Below are 19,356 nucleotides of genomic sequence, written 5' to 3' on the forward strand. Positions count from 1 at the left end.
ACTGGCACAAGTAAAAGCCTATTTTATAATTCTAGTGTAACTTTAGCGCCCTTGTGGCCAAGATGGAGTCTGCTCTGGCCAAGAGAAGGTATGTGCTGGAATGCAGCAGGAAAAATCCCTTCCACCCTGGGGGCACCTGTTCCAAGCCCCCCAGAGTGAACACACCCACCCACCGGAAAAGTACAATGGATATAACAAAGGGAGATATTTATTTACAGAGGGATGAGAGGAGAAAAACAACAAGGGGAAGCAGTAAAACAGGGTTGCATCCAAACCAAGGCCCCACAGGCCCAGTGGTAGCACAGTCTGAAAGGGCAGACACTGAGCAATGTGTCTGCACACAGAGTTCAGGAGTCCTGAGCAAAGTTCCAGTCCAGTGCTGAGTCTTGAGTGCTCCTGGTCGCCTTTGGCGCCAGTAAACTTTCCCCAACAAACCCCTCCGGTGCCCTCTTCTGCCGCTTTCTGCAAAGCCACACAGAGCAACAACCTTCCCACTTAACTAGTTAGCAGCCTCTCTCCTTGTATCCAGTGCAGAGTTACAAGCCCCAGTACTCACAGCCCCATGCAGCTCTGGGCAGCGGTGATACTGGGTCCAGCTCCGGCCTGTCCTTCTCGGGCGATTTCTCCCTGGCACAGTGCTTCTTCTGGCTCCTGTCCTGGGGTGTCCCCGATCGGCCGCTCAGTTCTTCCCAGGCTTTAGGCAGGTTCTCTGCTGCTTTACTTTGCGAGGGCCTGCTTGCTGCAGCCCATCTTTCCCCTCTCTCCAGCTCCAGACCCCACCTCAAGTTTTCCTCCTCTCTCTCCCCCTACACCCCCCCGCCAGGAAAAAGAATTAAAGGGGCCATGCTTTCTAAACCCCAAGGAGTTACACTAGGATTCCAAATGCATGTGTGAACATATCCCTAGGAGATGACTGATTGGAAGGTTGTGCTGTGGGTTCTTGGGAATGTGTTGTTCTCTTGATTCCTACCAACACCTCAATATCCCGTACATGTAGCCTTCAGTATGACTCAACACTGAATGGGGACTCCAGGATTTGGCCTGGAGCATCTTTATTTACATTGATTTTCAGCCTCCAATTTCATTGAAGAATTTTTCTTAAATGGACTTTGGCTTCATTTCAACAGGCTGAGAGTTAAAGTCTGCTCTCAGCCATACCGGTATAAATCGAACTGCTCCAAATTCTCTCTGGTGCAAGATTAGAATCTGGCCCTTTTAACACAGGCTACACCCTGATCTCTGCACAAACTGATTAAACCAGAAATGAAAAACAGCCAGGAGCCAACGCTGTGTAATTTGCAGGATTTATTTGCTTGTATGAATGAAGATACTGCAAACTACAGTGATGGTAACATTTGTTTATGGTGTAAAAGGTAACATATATATTTTATTACAGTCTGAGTCAACATTTTTCCAAACTGTTTTTCTCTGAATTGTTTACATGGCATTGTCTTTGATCATAAACAAACAGTTGGCCAGAGGCTCTGCTGAAAGACAAAAAGGCCCACTGTTTGCTAGCACATTAGGCGTAGCCAGGAACAAACAGATAAGATCAGAGGAAGGGCGGCATGACTTAGGCCTCGTCTACACCTAAAACTTAGGTTGACTTAGCTACGTTGCTCAGGGGTGTGAAAAATTCACCTCCCGCTGCTGCTGTCCCTCCTAGGGTTGCCAACTTTCTAATCACACAAAACCGAATACCCTAGCCCCGCCCCTTCCCTGAGGCCCCGCCCCCTGCCCCGACGCCCTGCCCCTTAATCACTACATTCCCCCACCCTTGGAGGCTCACTCTACCCCACCCTCACTCACTTTCACTGGGCTGGGGTGCAGGAGGGGATGAGGGCTTTGTCTGGAGGTGCAGGCTGAGGGGTTTGGTGTGTAGGAGGGGGCTCCGGGTTTGAGGGTGGCTCAGGGATGGGGTAGGGGGTTGGTGCATGGGCTCCTGGTCAGCGGCACAGTGGGGCTAAGGCAGGCTTCCTGCCTGTCCTGACTCCGCACTCCACCCCGGAGGCAGCCAGCAGATCCGTTCCTAGGTGGCAGGGCAAGGCAGCTCTGCACGCTGCTCTCGCCTGCAGGCACCGCCCCCGCAGCTCCCACTGGCCGCTGTTCCTGGCCCATGGGAGTGTGGAGCCGGTGCTCGGGGCAGGGGTAGCGCATGGAGCCCCACGGCCCGCCCGCCTAGGAGCCAGACCTGCTGGACACTTCCAGGGTGCAGCGCGGTGCCAGGACAAGTAGGGACTAGCCTGCCTTAGCACAGCACCGCCAACCAGACTTTTAATGGCTCAGTCAGTGGTGCTGACTGGAGCCGCCAGGGTCCCTTTTCAACTGGGTGTTCTGGTCAAAAACCGAACACTTGGTCACCCTAGTCCCTCCCCATCCAGTCGGGCTGGGGGTGTGTGCATCGGGCGTGTGGCATCCTCCTGGTCTGGGTGGAGCTAGTGCGGCCGCCCGAGCCGAGCTGGAGCTAGGGGGTGGGCCTGGATTCTAAGTGGGTGAACCGTGGCCCACCCAGGCCCACCTGTAGCTATGCCCGTCTTACAGTGTAGACATAGCCTTAGTTCTCACAGCGTGACTTTTCCCTTTGTTTTAACAGGCTTGAATGTAGGAGGTCTCCAATCTTGAGTAACAACAACCACAGCAACTTGCCTTTTAATTTATATGGCACCTCGTGTCCAAAGGCCTCTGGATGCCCAACAAAATGTAACTAACGCATGCCTTGCAGAACTACTAAAGCAAACTAGTCCAATAAATGCCAAGGAGGTTTAGGAACAAAATCACCCCCTTCCCCCAACAGCAAATACAAACTAGGGGCAAGTAAATCCAGTATTATTTAGCACTTCTATAGCGTGCTTCAACCTGAGCATGATGCTGTGCAGACATTGTCTACTTCATCCTCTCAATCTCTCCACACCTTGACAGGCAGGGAGTTCCTGATCCACTTCACCAACAAGGACATTAAGGTTGGTTAAGGGATATATTTTCAAAGGCACAAATGGCGCTTAAGTGCAATCTCTGCCTTGGGAAATCCATTCCTTGACTAAAGCTACCCAATGCTTTGCAGGATGAGAATTCCCAGTTCTCTGCTCATTCCTCTAGGCCATGTGGCTTCACCTATAGAGAGAGAAACAGTAGGCCAGAGCTGGGGTTTCTAAAAGCAGTCAGCATTGGTTTAACTCTGCTCCCACTGAAGTCAACTGGAGTTTTACCATTGATTTAAATGGGACCAAAGTGAAACTACTACAGTGAAACTACTGAAACTCGTAACTCAGATTACTTGCTGAAATAAGGGAATGCTGCTCCCAGTCAACTAAATGGGGAGGATGCCTCATTAACTCCAGGACTGAAGCTGGCCTGCCAACTTCTGAATAGTGCCTTGCTGGGTCATTAGGAGCACAAACCAAAACCTGCTGCAGTTAGTAGAAAAAGTCCCACTTAAAGTAAGTGGGGGTAGGATCAGGCCTGCACTGATCTCAAATAATGCAGCAGAAAAGGTGTGTAAAGCTCTCCCTGGGTTAGAAGTCAGGAAATATCAGATCTAGCCCTGCAGTCCTTTCCTTACTCAGACAAAATTCCCACAGTCAGTCAATAGGGATTTTGTCTACCTTAGAGTAGGAGGATTTTGTCAAAAGTGTGACCCATTTTAGGACACATTGCAAGACCCTGCTTTTTTATATAGATTTTCCAGCATAACTGAAAAGGCGGGGGGGAGGGGGGGGAGAACCCTCCTCTTTCTATGACTTTCTGTATCCTCCAAGCAGAGCTACCAGGAGTCTGGCTAGGGGGAGTATTTTAATATAATGTAAAAGTCTAAATGAATGAATCAAAAGGTTAAAGTTGAAATGAAATGTCTACTTTATCAAAACATGCTTTTATCTAAACAAAGTAACTTGTTGATATCAAAACAGGCTTCAATAGTCTCAAATGAAAATTTTCCGGAGTTTTCATTTTGTTGAAAATTCTGACATTTCTAATTTTTGGGGATTCCAACTCAGAACGAAAAGCCAAATTTTCAAAATTCCCCACAAAATTAAAACTCTGAAAAATTTCAATCTGAGCCTATTGAAACTTGTTCTGATAACAGCAAATTGCTTTGCTAAGATAAAAATGTTTCGGTAAGGTAAACATTCTGTTTCAACCTTATCCTTTCGATTCATTTTGCTTAGATGTTTATATTACATTAAAACATTAAGTTTAATATATTATAGCTATGTATGTTACAAATAGTATATTTAATATTTTAATATAATAGAGAAGTTAAAAAAGAAACTAATTGAAACAAAGCCAAAACAAAATATTTTACCTTATAGAAATTTAATGTTTCAACCTCACTGAAATGAAAGAAGAAAGTCAAAATGATTCCTTTAGACTTTTTCCCCTCAAAAGCAACACATTTTGATTTCAATGAAACTGCTTCTTTTTCTTTTTATAACTGTTCCATCAAATATTCTTCAACCAGCTCAGCGTGAGGACCAGAGAACTGTATGAAGTCCACTATAGACTTCCATGTGCAAGTCTGTGCTGCCTTAAATACTATCCGGATGAGTGCAATAAAAAAAGATGGATATTAACACCTAGCTCTTATATAGCACTGTTCCTCAATAGATCTCAAACACCTTTGCAAAGGAGGTCAATGTCATTATTCCTGTTTTAGAGATGGGGAAACTGAGGCACAGCAAGGGGACGTGACTTGCCCAAGGTCACCCAGCAGGCATATAGCAAAGCCAGGAATGGAACTCAGGTCTCCTGAGGCCTGATGATTTGGTGATGTCTGGTCTTTCAAAGACAAGATTGAGAACTAAGGAGAACAGAACACGTACCTACATTAAAAAAAATAAGAACTGCAGAAGAAAGACAGAGGGCTGAACTATTTCCCACCAACAAATTCTCTTTTATCCCCAAACAAAGCATGGGAAACTGAGAGACTGGGCTGCCTTTTATCTCCTCTTCCTCAGTTTGCTTTGATTCTTTCCCACCAACGCTTCACTCTCACTAACTTTCTTTTCCTGTCCCCATACTAATCTCTGTGCTTTATTTTTTCTTTAAATTATTCATTGATAGAGAACTCCATCCAACTCTTTGTCCAGCTGAGGCCCTAGCCCTAGCTTTTGCCATGGGGCTGGTGTTTCAGAGGCACTGTGTTTAGAGCTGGGTGAAATTTTTCCAACAAAGTGTTTACTTATTGAAACATGCAGTTTTGGGTTGACCAAAACTGACAGGAATTCGCCAAAAACATTTTCAGGCTAGATTCAGAAGGGGAGTCAGGTGCCAATCACAAAACAATTGGAGGATGAAGAGCTGCTGGTGCCCCCAGCCCATACAGTGAGTAAGCCACTCAGCTGGAATGTGGGAGACCCAGGGTCAAATCTCCATTCTGGAGCAGCAAGTTCAACCCAGATCTCTCCCTTCCTTGGTGAGTGCGAAACCACTGAGTACAAGAGAAGTACTTCCTCCTCTGGTTTCATGACTCCATCCAGGGGTTCCCAAACTGGGGGTCGGGACACCTGAGGGGGCTGCAAGGTTATTAGATGGCGAGGACGCGAGCTGTCAGCCTCCACCCCAAAGCCTGCTTTGCCTCCAGCATTTATAATGGTGTTAAATATATAAAAAAGCATTTTAATTGATGGGGGGGTGGGGGGTGTCACACTCAGAGGCTTGCTATGTGAAAGGGGTCACCAGCACAAAAGTTTGAGAACCACTGCCCTGCACCATCATTTCCTTTGCTTTTATTAAAAAACAAAAAGGTTAAAAAAATGCCTGGAAACCAAACACTGCATTTTAGGTTGAACAAAATGTTTCATTTGCCCCCCAAATGAAAACGGTATTGGCTTTTTTGATTTGCTGAAAATCCCAAAAAATGCCAGTATCTGTTTCGGCCCAACTGTCTATTTTTTCGCGACTGTAAGTGAACTGAAAAAAATCAGTTATTCGCTCCACTCTAGTTGTGTTCAGTGTCAGACAACCAGCGGTGTCACCCAGCAATGCCCATTTGCTGGCTAAGAAACACCAGTGCGGGAGAACGCTGTGCTAAAGGACAATTAGCTAGTGGTCCCAACAGTCTCCATGATACCCTGCAGCTAGGTGGGTTATGAAATTCTAAGGCACATTGTGCTAAAGGTCTGGCATCTGAAGTCTCTGCAGATATTTACTAATTGTGTTTCTGAGATTGCCTGCAGGGAGAGCATTTAAAAAAAAAACATTCTGAAAGAACATAAAGTTTGGTTATTTTAGCCAATCTTGGTTGGTGTTTTATTTTCTCTATTTTCATGATTCCTGGAAGCAACCTTATTTGCCTCTTGCTTCCCCTAATATCAAATTATTTACCTGGTGCTATGACAACAGTAGGTGACTTTTCCATTTTCAAACAAAAGAGACATGATCATGGGCTTAATTAGTTTGCAACGGTTTAATTAAAATTTGCAAAACAACAATGTACCTAATTACAAGCATAATAATTATACCAATGTACCTTTCAATCTTTTAAGGGACTGTTAATCATTGAGGTGTGTATTTTGTAATTGAAGATCACCCTTATTTTCATTTTCTGATTAGTTAAGTACAGCCATTGTCATGTTCAGGTAATTGCTTTATTAACTAGCTTTATTAAACTTCCTGTAAAACTGACAGCTATGCAGTTATATTTTTAATGTGTTGCTGACAAAAGTGTTAACAAATTACATAACACTCTTGATAGGGCTTAGGCACCTCACTAGCTTAATTCATTAGTATTTGCAAAGAGCATTTAGAACCCTGAATCGAAGATGCTGCAAAAGTGCCAAGAATTATCAGAGTATAAAATGGACCTTGGAGAAGTCTCGATGCAGAAAACAGCAGCTTCTCTTTATAAAAGAAAACTTTATCATGAGAGAGAAATACTGCATATTATAAAGCCTCTGCAACCCCAGCAAGAGCTGCATTCTGTCTTTACTGAATGTTATCTTTCTGGTCTATGGATTTCTTTTTTACAATGAGTTGAAAGGATGAGGGGAAGCTGATATTGTGATAAGATTCTGTTATTCCAAAAAACAAGCCCTAGCACTGCAAGCATGTGTGGGGGGATTCAGGTGGAGGGAGGTACTGGGCCCTGCTGCCTCTTTTGTTTGAATTTATCTTTCTGGCACCTAACACATAATAGGGTGTGACCCCAGACACCTCAGAATGCATAGTTTGATACTGTGCAGAATGCAAACACAAAAGAGGGGAGGGCATAACATGTGGCAGCCCAACCACTGAGGCATCTGGGTGCACCAAAGAATTACTAGATGCACTGGAAACAACACTTCCAAGTTCATTTTCTGCATAGAGCTAAGTCCACCTTCCTGGACCTCAGCAGTGGTTGTGGGTAGACAAAGTATGAGCCACCACTGCCTTGGCCAACATTAGGAGCAAATTTTCAAGAGAGCTCAGGAAAATATTTGCGAAGGCTCAACACCCTCAACCAGGGACAGATTTTCAAAACAACCGAGCTCCTATTTCAGGACCTAAATGAGGTGCAGATTTGTGAAAGTGCCACGCATGCAGCAGCTCCCGTTGCGACATGACCACATTTTCAAAAGAGCTCAGCAACCCAAGTGCCGAGCTCTTGAGAAAGTCTGTCCCAGTTGGTGTTGAACTAGCCTTAGTGATTTTTCCACTCTTTTCATGGAGACTCTTGGCTCTCCAGTGCAATGCTGTGGAGAGCCAGGAATTTCCTTTTACCCTCATTGTCCATAGTAGCCTCAGTTTCGGTTAACATTAGCTATCCATGTAATGAGAGATGTTGGTATATATGTAAATGCTTAACAATATAAAGTGCCAGAAGATGGTGCTCAAGAATATTCAGCCTGGTCCCTGGGTTTTGTAGGCCCAATAAAACTTCTAATTGTGTTTCCTTGGATCAGCTCTTTGCAACTATCCCTCATGATCATTGTGGATATGTACAGTCAGTTCCACGAATCACCAGCACCGTCATTAACTTAAGTAAAATATTTTCTTTTCAATTGTGGTTGAACAGTTTGATTCCTATATGAAGTAGCAGCTATTGGTACAGCCCCTTGAGGAGTGTAAAGGGCTAGCAACCTTCTAAGTATTATCATGTAATACAAAATAATATGGTGATAATGCTTTAAATTATTTTGTCATCCAGTTTATAAGAATGGAAGATTTTATTACCCTTTCAAGAATGACTAACAACATTTAATAATAGCACACATTAAAAAAACAACAACACATTTTTAAATTAATGTATTGGAAGTGAGTGCCCCAAAGCTTCTTGACACTTTTACAAAATAAGGACAACTCCACCAACTCTGTCTCCCTATGACCTCTCTGAAATACTTAAATCTAAGTCACTATCCATCAAACCAATTACTGTTGTCCTATTTCTGCCTTAGACACTGATCCCAAACCTTGAAGGTATGCCATCATAGCTGTGCAGAAACTTCATGAAATTCTCTATAAAAGGAGGTTCATGCCTGAGCAATTGTTGGATGGAAAATTAATGTCAGGATATTATTTTCTGAGCAGTCATGCTCTAACTGGGGAAGAGCAAATTGGTGACATCACTCCTACTCCTCCTGCAAATATAGAAGGGGATGCTGCAGCTTTTCTTGAAAATCATTGCCTTTCAATTCATTTCCCTCCCCCCACCCCAACCCCAACTGACACCGGTTCAGAGTCAAGGTACTTACAAACCCCCGTGCAAACATCACTGAACAGAGTGTTTATTGATAACCTCATTCCGTGGTGAAGTGCTTTGATACAGCTGTCTCAAGCCACAGTGGATACATAGACCTATGCACAAAAACTGTGTCCTGTCCTAGAGAATCCACTGTATTCTGAAGGGGAAGACCGTGACAAACTCAACCAGGACAGATTCCAATAGTGACCAATATAGGCCAACTACAAACTATATAACTTATCTAAACTGCACTTTATGCATGGTTATCAGAATAGATGACCGATGTACATATTCATTTTAAATGACTTTGTCCCCAAAGTAGGTGCTGCCCTCTGTCTTTTAGATTTGAACTTGATAGCGAACTTTCTCATTTGCCATATCTCCTCCTACATGACATTGTACTTATGCAAACTAGTTTGTGAAGGGGCTGACCGCATGTGTGCCCATTAGATGCATGCATATGCACAAATACAGAACAAAATGTTACATGTCCACCTTAGATGAACGGGTATTTGCATGGTCCATGCTTGATTATCCACACTACCTATAGTAACAGTCACCAATAATACTGCACTGGAAAGGAAAGAACCAAAGAAGAGCACTGTGGTTTTAGAAACTACCTGGTCAGCAGGGTTATTGGAGAAAGGAGAGAAAACACTGCCCTGAAGCCCCCTCGGGAGTTCTAGGAAAGTAGCTCCAACCCTCTTCTTAATTTATCAGAGACATTAAAAAAAACCTGTTACTTACAATAAATATTTTATTTGTTAGAACATTTAAACTTGACCTTTAGTTTTGTAGCAGTCATTTGTAACTGTTAAGATTATGCTGAAAATAAAATAATCTGTAATGGCGAAGAGCTGAAATAAAGGCCAAAACTATAAAAGCACCTGATTCTGACATGTGACAAGTGCATTACAGTAAAATTATTATGCATTAGGCTTGTCAACTTTAATTTTTTCCTTAGAGTTGAGCCCTAATATACAATTTGCTAATATGTAAGAGCTATTTAAGAAAGCAAACGTGGGAGCTGATTTGAGTGGAGCTATATGATTCTACAGAAGTTTTTGTGTGATGGCAGATGCTAAGACCTGCCAATTGCTACTCACAGAAAACACTTGTCTTCCTGTGCTGTGAAATTCTTCTCTCTCTGGTGACGTTCTGCAATTGCTAACCTCAAGATATCAAGGGCCTAAAAAGTCTGATATTTGAATGGCATTTTGCCACAGAAGTCATGCCATTAGAAAGACCATGCCATAAATTAGCTCCTGCATTCTAGCCTCAACAGCAGAATTTATGTGGCAACGGTGGCTACTTTAGGAAGTAGATGTTTTAGGCGGGCTCCCTATGGAGTGTCACTAAAACCTTTTAACTTGCTATAGTTGCTACACAGAGAAAGTGGGAGGTAAAGAGGCCTATAGCCAACTGATTTCAAAATGAAATCACTCAGTTTCTGTGGATTGAGTGCAGGATAATCTCGAAACTATGAGTAACTAAAAGGAATTAAAAATTGAAATGGCTTCACTCATGCTTATTTAATTTATGCTCCTTAAAGTAAGTACCCTAAGAACAGGATACTTTAGAAAGCCAGAAAAAAATAAATACAACTTCTCTATTAGGTATCCAAAAAGAAAAAAATATAAGGAATCTGGGAAAACTAATGGGAACGTATTCCAGCTATTCAACAAACTTCCAGGGGAGATTAGGTGAATCTTTAGGAAATGCTGCAAAACTTTCCTCTTTGAAAAGGCCTTTCTACCATAAAAATGGTACTCACCTTCTCTTTCCCACCCAATAAGAAAACCCCAAACCCTGACTGAAATAAAACAAAGAGAAAAAACCCCAAAGTACATTAATATTTAAAAAAAAATCAAAACCAAACACCCTACTCCAAACAGAGAGATCAGACCCTGTAAAGGGAGATGTGCCAGTGACTCCATGAAGTCCATTAAGGACTTCACTATTGCTAGTGATTTTACATGGAAGATGCTCAGATACTACAGCGATGGGCAACAGTATAAAACCCTAAGACAGAGCCTACCCTGTGAAACAGGATTCTGCAGTTCAGACCCTTCAAACTAATGTGTGGGAACACTAAAGAAAACATCCATCTAACACGCTGATGGTCCTAGCGGCTGACAGCAGGCATTGCTCTTAATTAATGGGCTAATTTTCAGAGGTACTGAGCACCCACCCATTCTATTAAAGGTAATAAGAGAGTTGACCATGCTCAGTGCTTTTGAAAAATCGAGCCATAATTCCAAGATCCATTGTGCTTTAGAGAGAGGTTCTGTCACTACGATATGAAAGGAGGGATCACCCAGGGGTTTTCTCTTGAACTGAAATGGCTCCCAGTCTTTCTCTAGATTTTAAAGCCAGCAGAGACCACAATGATAATCTAGTTTGACCTTCTGCATTACACAGACCAGAGAACATGAGGCATCAGAACTACATCTCCCATGAGGAATGGCAGCAGCTATGGGGCACAAAGATTAATGTTGAATTGTTTCAACATTTCTGAATCCATTTTTTTCACCTCTTTCTGTTCCAAGAAACATTTCAATATTTCACCATTTCTTTCCTGATTCAAGATGAAAACAGATGTCAAAATCTCAGAATTTCCCACAGGATGGAAATTCCGATTTTCAACCAGATCTAAAGTAAACTTGCCAAAAGGTAGCTCTTGCTAAAAAGGAAACTGAGGAGAGCTTTTATGGGGACGCTTGTAGTGAAGGCAGGAGCCACAGTGCTCCGCTGGCTACTGTAACGATATGCACTGTATTGCACGAGGCATTACAGCTATATATTCTTACAACATACTGCAAAGAGCTATTGCAGAAAATTGCTACTACGACGGATCTGTTACTTGTTTAGTAAAGGTCAAGCATGGAAGCATTTGGCTGCTGGGGCTGACATGGCTGTTCAGGGATTACTGATCATTACATGGTGCCAGGAGAGGCTTCAATTCAAAGGAGATCTAAAGAAAAGCAACTACAAATGTGCAACATGAGAAAAAGATAAGACTTCTGTGCTACACTACAATGAAAGCAATCAAAACTCACAGTTCCCCAGCAAATGGTAGGTAATATTGACAATAACTGGAAAACTTTTAAGCAGAGATTCACGCTACACTGCACAGTAGTTGGTGCATTTGAAAAGTCTGACCAAAAAACGTAGCTGCGTATCTTACCACTCCAGGGACTTGAGCAATATATACAGAAATAGATAATAGATCAAGATGAGCCAGGGTTGCTTATTCATGAGTCTGATGTGTATCGCTCATAACAGAAGGAGACTAGTAAGAGGTAGGTCTTCCAGAGAAGAACATTCAACAGTTGGAGTCATTTGATACCTTCATTACAGCCCTTAGTTTCACAGCTTAGTTGCAACATTTTGATGAATTTATAACATCAGTGGTTTTGGATCAAAAAGTATTGGGCGTTAACAATAAAAAAAAATCAGAGGGGGATCAGCTAAGAGATCCAGTCCTCAGGCTGAGTGACAGAGGTATGCTGAGCGACTGAAATAGTGTGACTGAATATACAAAGGAAACCACTTACTACCGATTTAGCAATTTGTTCTATCTGATCATGTTCCAAAGGGCTAAGAGGAGAGGAGGATGGAAAGATAAACATCAAAGTAACATGAAAACCTGTTTTGGGAGGCAGGGAGCTGGGGTGGAGGGGAAAGGAGAAATCAGGGAGTCATGTACAGTTATTTGGAGGAAAAGACTAGTAACTGGGACAGGGCAGGCAGCAGTAGAAATGTATTTCAGTCATTTGACTGCAATTTCAAACCAGCTCAAGGTTTGCCCAAGGCCAAACACTGATGATGAGAAAATACTGTCTTGGTTGTCATTCATGGTGCACAAACTTAAGGAGGATAATAGATATTAAAAGTGACATGTTCAGTAGACAGTTCATAGCATTCATTTTTTACTAGTACATGGATGCGGGTCAAGACAGAAAGGAAAGCTTCTGCTATTATTTTCTGTTGGCTATGGGGATCTTCTTGCTCAAGTAGAACAGGAGTTTAAATGGATGAGCCACAGCCATATGCGAATGTCTGTATCTATCTATATTAAGGATGGAGTATTTTACCTGCAGAGGCAGCGAGAATACAAGAATTAGTGTTACTGACCCAAACTATGCTGCCTTGCTCTCCTCTGATATGTTCCAGAACTTTCTGCTACTGAGCATTTTATTTTCTTTTTGGGCCATCTTGAAACTTTTAAAGGTAATTTTACTGGCTGTCAAGCCATATTCTGGCTGTTAGTAGAGAAGAATCTATCCCTAAAGACATTAGAGACATTCCCAAGACATAATTCCCCATGCCAGGAGCATGATATATAAATATAGAGCACTGCATTGTACAAACAAGGAAGGCTTAATACCAACAGCATGCGATTTGGACTGCTGACTTAAACATGGTTGTGGAGCTGGTTTCTTTTATTGAAACAAGCCCTAAGGCAATCATATTGTCAGTATAACACTGGGCCAATTTATACCTGCTGGGTTCTGGGAGTACTTTTTTCTCAGCTATAATGTATGCTATTTATGGAACACAAGAATGTTAAAACCATGACTTAAGTGAACTGTAATATGTTATCCACGCAACAGGAAATCCATCTCAGAGTGACATTGCTCGTCTGAGGACAAAGCTGGCAGTGAGAACTAGGGTTTTTGTTATCTAACCATACGATGAATGAAATGATCTAGTGCATCGGGGAAAGAGCAAATATAAGGCAATATTAACTCAGAGGTTCCAGAAATGGGGATTTTCAATTACACATTGGTGTTTCCCCAAATATCATAATTATAAAATCATCAGCATTTTTAATATACAGAAATATGTGGCCTTAGCACCGGTTTCTACAAACTGTTTTAATACGATTTGCTTGCTACAAATAGAACTTCTCCACATTACAACCTGCGCGGCCCTTGCAGACCGAGTTTCTGACTGTAAAGTGAATTTACCTTGGAAGTGTAAGTATGTCCATCAGAGCCACAGACAGGGCTGGCATGCATCACTGGACATGGCTTGCACTTGACTAAATTGGCTGGTCCAATCCAATGTTTCGCGGCCAGATTTCCTTTCTTTTGCCAAAGGCTGCAAAACAAAACAAAAAAAAATCAGTCTTGAGATATGAGTGTGAAAAACAAGAGCATGAGAACTTCTCTTAGTCATTCAAATCCTGTTTATTTACTGTATTCATTTAAAAAATCCTGAAAATTAAATGTAGCTCCTAGCTATACCCTCATAATTTGGAAAATTATAACATACTCTCTACAATGCCTCTACAATACATAGCTCTCTTCCAATCTATAATTAATATACTTTACAGTTACATTAATGAACTTAGCTGCTATATTTTACTTTATAACTTGAAAAAACCTTATTTACAAATGTAATATAGCTAATCCTTGCAACATTCCTATGTGGCAGGAAAATACGATTATCATCATCTCCATCTTGTATTTGGAGAAATGGTGACACAGAAGACCCGATTTTCAGCCCCTGCCTTATTTGGGTCCCTATATTTGTGCCAACAAGTAATTGCTTATGTAACTGACAGTTTTTTAGACATCTATGTACCTGATTGCACTTGCAAATCAGGTAAATGCACATCTAAATGACAAATTCTGCCTGCAAACTTTGTGTTCACGAAATGGATGACAGGTTTCCAAAATCTGCCCTAGAGAAGTTAAATGACTTACACAGTCATATATTAAGTCAGTCAGTGGCAGAGTTGATTTTAAGTGTTCCAGCTTTCCAGAAAATTATAAACAATGAGAAACTTCTTAAATACAATTGTTAAGATGGAGTTCAGGATCAAAGTGTTTAACAACAACTTATAGGCAAGAATCCCTAAAGAAATGCTGCAGTTTACATTAAAGATTTAAAAGTATGGACATGCAATTAAGATCATGCAACCAATTTTTGCTCTGCACATGTAGTGACATCAGCTTCCATCTTCCCTTCACATCAACTTTCCAATGTATGTTATTTTTGGATCAAGAACATTCCTAAAGAATTTAGAACAATCTCGAGAGATTGTACCACTGTCATCCTTCCTTTCCTTTATATACATTTATATACTTTCTATATAAAGTACCTTTCCCAAAACTGTGGAAGACTCAGTTACAGCATTTCAAAAATGTGTATGAAATCTTTGGATTTTAACATCGATCTCAAAAAGATAAGATGAACACCCAATAAATGCAATTGATTGCTAAAAATGCAGATCAATAGCTTCACTTTCCTATTATAATGAACTGTCTTGAGTATTGTAATAATTTACATTACCAGTAAGTAGTGTGGAGTGTATGTGGCACCCAAAAAAAGAGAAATAACCACTTTTTGGCAGTGCTGAAAGTCAGGGTCCTGGCCTCTGGGCATGTCTGCCAATCAGAATAGCATAATGGTTCTGTCTTGTATTTGATTGGCTGTAAGGGATGTCACTCAGTATTCCGTTGGAGTGGCATTCTTTGTAAAACAGAGACAGGACTCCATCTTGGTGTGTAGCTTGAATTTAGCTCTTAACAATATTAGATGTTTTTCTAATTCACTTTCAGGTTTCAGGACCTGATTTTTAGAAACCAGACACCCAGTTCTATACCTATCTTTGCATGCTACCTACCACATGTGGGAATCTCCCCAAAATGGCATTCCCTGTGCATGTGGCTAAACAGATGGCTATTCAGTCATGTGGGAGTGCACGTGTAACGTGTGCTGGAAACGGCCCAACTTGATTATCATATACATTGTAAGGAGAGTGATCACTTTAGATAAGCTATTACCAGCAGGAGAGTGGGGAGGGAGGAGGTATTTTTTCATGCTTTGTGTGTATATAAAAAGATCTTCTACACTTTCCACAGTATGCATCCGATGAAGTGAGCTGTAGCTCACGAAAGCTTATGCTCAAATAAATTGGTTAGTCTCTAAGGTGCCACAAGTACTCCTTTTCTTTTTGCGAATACAGACTAACACAGCTGTTACTCTGAAACCTGTGTAATGTGTGTGTATGTGGTAAAAGTGCATTCAAAAGTCGGCTTGCATATCACTCCACTCCATTCATTACAACACAACAAATGAATCCGCAGCAACTCAAGTATTCTTCTTTCATCATTAAAAATGTTTGTTTGGAGAAGGCTCTCTAGAATCCCCCTCATAATCCCCCACTATCCTTGAAGAGCCCATATCACTGTAACACTGTGTATTTCCAAGCCTGACCAGTATTTTCAGGCATTATATTAAATCTATTGAAAACACATTGTTATGTTGCTATTATCATTAGCATACAGTAGTAAGCTAATAACATGCTTTTTTTTTCCATTAACCACAAGCCATGTTCACCATACAGATAAGTTCTTCTCTTTCAGGCATCAAAACATTTACTAGCGAAGGACATTGACTTCATTGCAAACACGAAGAAAAATAACCATCATCCGACTGTTTTGTCCTTACAGCATAATATAAAATATATCATCAAGCAGTTTAGCTATAAATGCATTTCAAAGTACCACTGAATGACTTTATCACACTTCTAGAAAAATATATATGGATACATTTTTAAAGCAATTTCACTACAGATTGCAATTTGCTACACAGTACAAACTCTGATGTAATGTTACATTCAGCTGTTAACATAATAAAAATTCTATTCTTCCATTTCAGCTCAAGTTTTCTTCTATTCTAACCTTTGTCACAGTGATAAATAGTGCTATTAGGAAGCAAGTGTCCACAGAAAGAACCCCATCACCATGTCATAAGACCTCAAAAATTGGAGCCTGTGGTCAAAGTCAGAATTCCCCTGTAATCTTGAAGAAGCCCCCAATATATAGGACAACTCTCGTCTCTTGACAAGCGCATTCAATTTTACATGCTAGAGTTACTATGACTAACAAGCTAAATCCTCTGATGCAAGCACCCAGAGATTACAGAGCTTTCGGTTCTGAAGCCCTACATCCATATCTGACTGGCTATGGATCCAAAACTGTGTGTCCGGGGAAGAAATATCCAGCTCCAGACAAGATGGCCCAAATCTCATGAGAAAATCTAGCCAACTTTTGGACCCATTAGAGGCCACTGTCACTTTTGCAAGAAGCAGCAGTTTGTGCAGCGGCAGCAGCTACAGGTCTGGGATAGAAGCAGGGGCAGAATACGTTGCCTACGTAAGCCCTTTGGAATGGGGAGAAAATTTGGGGGAGTGATATAAGGTGCAGCGTGACAGAGGAGGGAGGAAGGGAAAAAGTTTTCTGTGGAGGAAGCTGTACACTGCAGCCCCAGCACCCACACACAAACACACAAAGTTAGATACAGCAGCAGGAGGAATTCCATTCCCCATCTCTCCCCAGACAACACCCTGATCCACAGACAAGTTGGAGGGTCTGAGGAGAAAGAGAGCTAAGGATGCAAGAAAGGACTTTCTTCCTGACCCTCTGCCAGCAGGGAGCTGCTTACTGAAGCCTCTGCACGGCCACCCACAGCAGGAAGAGTTTTACTGCACCCTGCGGTGACTAGACAGGGCTCTCCACGTGCTATCACAGTGATCTCCAATCTAGACAGCCACAGGAAGCAGAGTGGTCAGATTTATAAAGTGCAAACAGGATGGATTCAATGGAGCATCTCAACTTACAAATCAACCTGTCCTTTTCCTCCACGTTGATCCCGATTACCAGTTAAACTAGGGTCCCTTTCCCTGACACAGGGCTTCCACCCCATGTACATACTGTCTTTCAATCAGTTGGCACAATTAAAATCCTGGCTTTCCTTCACCATGGTATGTACGTGTGCTGCACTTTTTGACGTATCGCCTCTACTTGGAATGGTGTATGACACTCAAAATGTTGAGGTAAATTTAACTAAGAGAAGAATAAATATCAAGATGTCAAAGACACCCACTGTACACACACACACACAGAGTACCATCTGGGACACACTCAGTTGTCTTTCACACAAGGCTGTTTGATGTTTGCATGGTGTGGGACCTGTTCATATGAATGCATATCCAGAGCCCCTATCTCATGACTCATCCAGCTGCCACAGCAGCGGGGATCTGTATGGTGTGTACAGTTGGACTCACGCTCTGGAAACACAAATCTCGTGCCTTGCTTGGCAATGTCCAGCTGCCCTTTGTGTGTGGACGTGTCCTGTGTACTCTGCACCCTTAAATAGTCTCCATGTCACTGAGAAGCCGTGTGCAGAGCAGTAATGGAAGATGAACAGGCCATGCACTCTTCTCTCCTCTGAGCAGCTTCCAAGCTATCTGCCAGTCTCCAGGCTGAACTAGTTCTGATTCAGGCCGAGGAGTGACTGCGTCTCATGCCTTGCCATGCTGCATTCTTCGACTCTGCTCCTTTCCACCTTCTCTCTGGCTGCAATTCATTCACACGTTTGATCCAACTCTTCCCTTTATCCCATTAATGTGTCTAGAGCTTCTTAGAAATCACATTGGAATCAAGGCTGGATGCGTATAATACACTCTGCTTCGAGTAACACCATCGGCTAGTACAGAACATGTCAGCCCTGCTTACTTACTGGCGACTCTCACTCATGTTGGGCAGCTGGGAATAGCTTCTGATTCTCTTTCAGGTGCTATCCAAGGTTTTGATTGTAAGCTTTGACGCTCTAATGCACTTTGGACCTGTCTTCTTTAGAGACGACCTCTCTCCTGTGTTGCGCTAGCCAAGATCACCTGAGGTGCTTGAGCTGCCAAACTCCAAGTTTAGAGAGGATACAGGGTATTTTTGGTGAGTGGTACTTGACTTTGGAATTCCCACTAACTCTGGTCCATCAAAGCCCAAGTTTAATGACCTTTAGGGCACAATGAAAAGCCCATTTATTTTCCCAAACTCTTCCAGTGCATGTGCATGTACATGTATGGGGGGTGGGGAATGTTGGACTGAGTAGGTGCGAGTGGATCAGAGGGAAGAATCTCATCATGGCTGAGTGGTGGACGGGTGGTGCACAATGATCCCAATTGTATACGTCTGGACTTTGTAGATGTTATGTATTGTACTTAAGGCAATGGATAGATACATTTAAAATAATTCTAACTTAAGAAACTTAAATAAATATGCTTTCTTATCGTTGCTGCCTGTGGGAGCCTTTTACTGTTTCTTGTGAGATATGACTCCAAAACCAAAAGTGATCTTGGCTTGGACTTTGGAAAGGCAAATGCATGATAATCATGGTTTTGCCAAAGCAAAAACTAAAGTACATCTGGTCCAGACTCATTTCTATAGATCATAGGGAGCTGCTATTTGTTTTAGTCCATTTTAAACATGCACATACATTATTTTCAAAATCCTATACAGCTTTCTCTTGGGAAAGAAGAGACTGAATTTGCTTGGACTACAATGAGAGGAACAAAGGTCACCAGAGGTAGATGGACATCCCCCTTCACTCTCAGACTACATAACACAATGTGTGGTGCCTAAGACTACCCCCACAAGTTCTGTCCTGGTCTAAGAAATCACAGAATTGACTAGTGACCAAACTACAAATCCTGGTTTGTTTAAATAAATAATAAAAAAAGACTAAACAATCTATAAATGGAATTGTTGATACAAAGTGAAACATTGGGCTCCTCTGATTTACAATATCTAAACCAGGGGTGGGCAAACTACGGCCTGCGGGCTGGATCCAGACCACCAGCTGTTTTAAGCTGGTCCTCGAGCTCCCACTGGGGAGCAGGGTCT

General features: G+C 42.0%; 1 protein-coding gene across 4 annotated transcripts in view; it reads right to left on the reverse strand.

Moving 5' to 3' along the window:
- Positions 1-19,356, reverse strand: part of SPOCK1 (SPARC (osteonectin), cwcv and kazal like domains proteoglycan 1) — a 480,430-nt gene that overhangs the window by 143,575 nt on the left and 317,499 nt on the right. For all 4 annotated transcript variants that reach the window (XM_048860608.2, XM_048860609.2, XM_048860610.2 and 1 more), the window contains one exon: positions 13,630-13,762. In XM_048860608.2, the coding sequence (XP_048716565.1) occupies positions 13,630-13,762 (133 nt within the window). The remainder of the gene's footprint in view (positions 1-13,629; positions 13,763-19,356) is intronic.

The sequence above is a fragment of the Caretta caretta genome, chromosome 8, assembly GCF_965140235.1.
Source record: "Caretta caretta isolate rCarCar2 chromosome 8, rCarCar1.hap1, whole genome shotgun sequence".
NCBI lineage: Eukaryota > Metazoa > Chordata > Testudines > Cheloniidae > Caretta > Caretta caretta.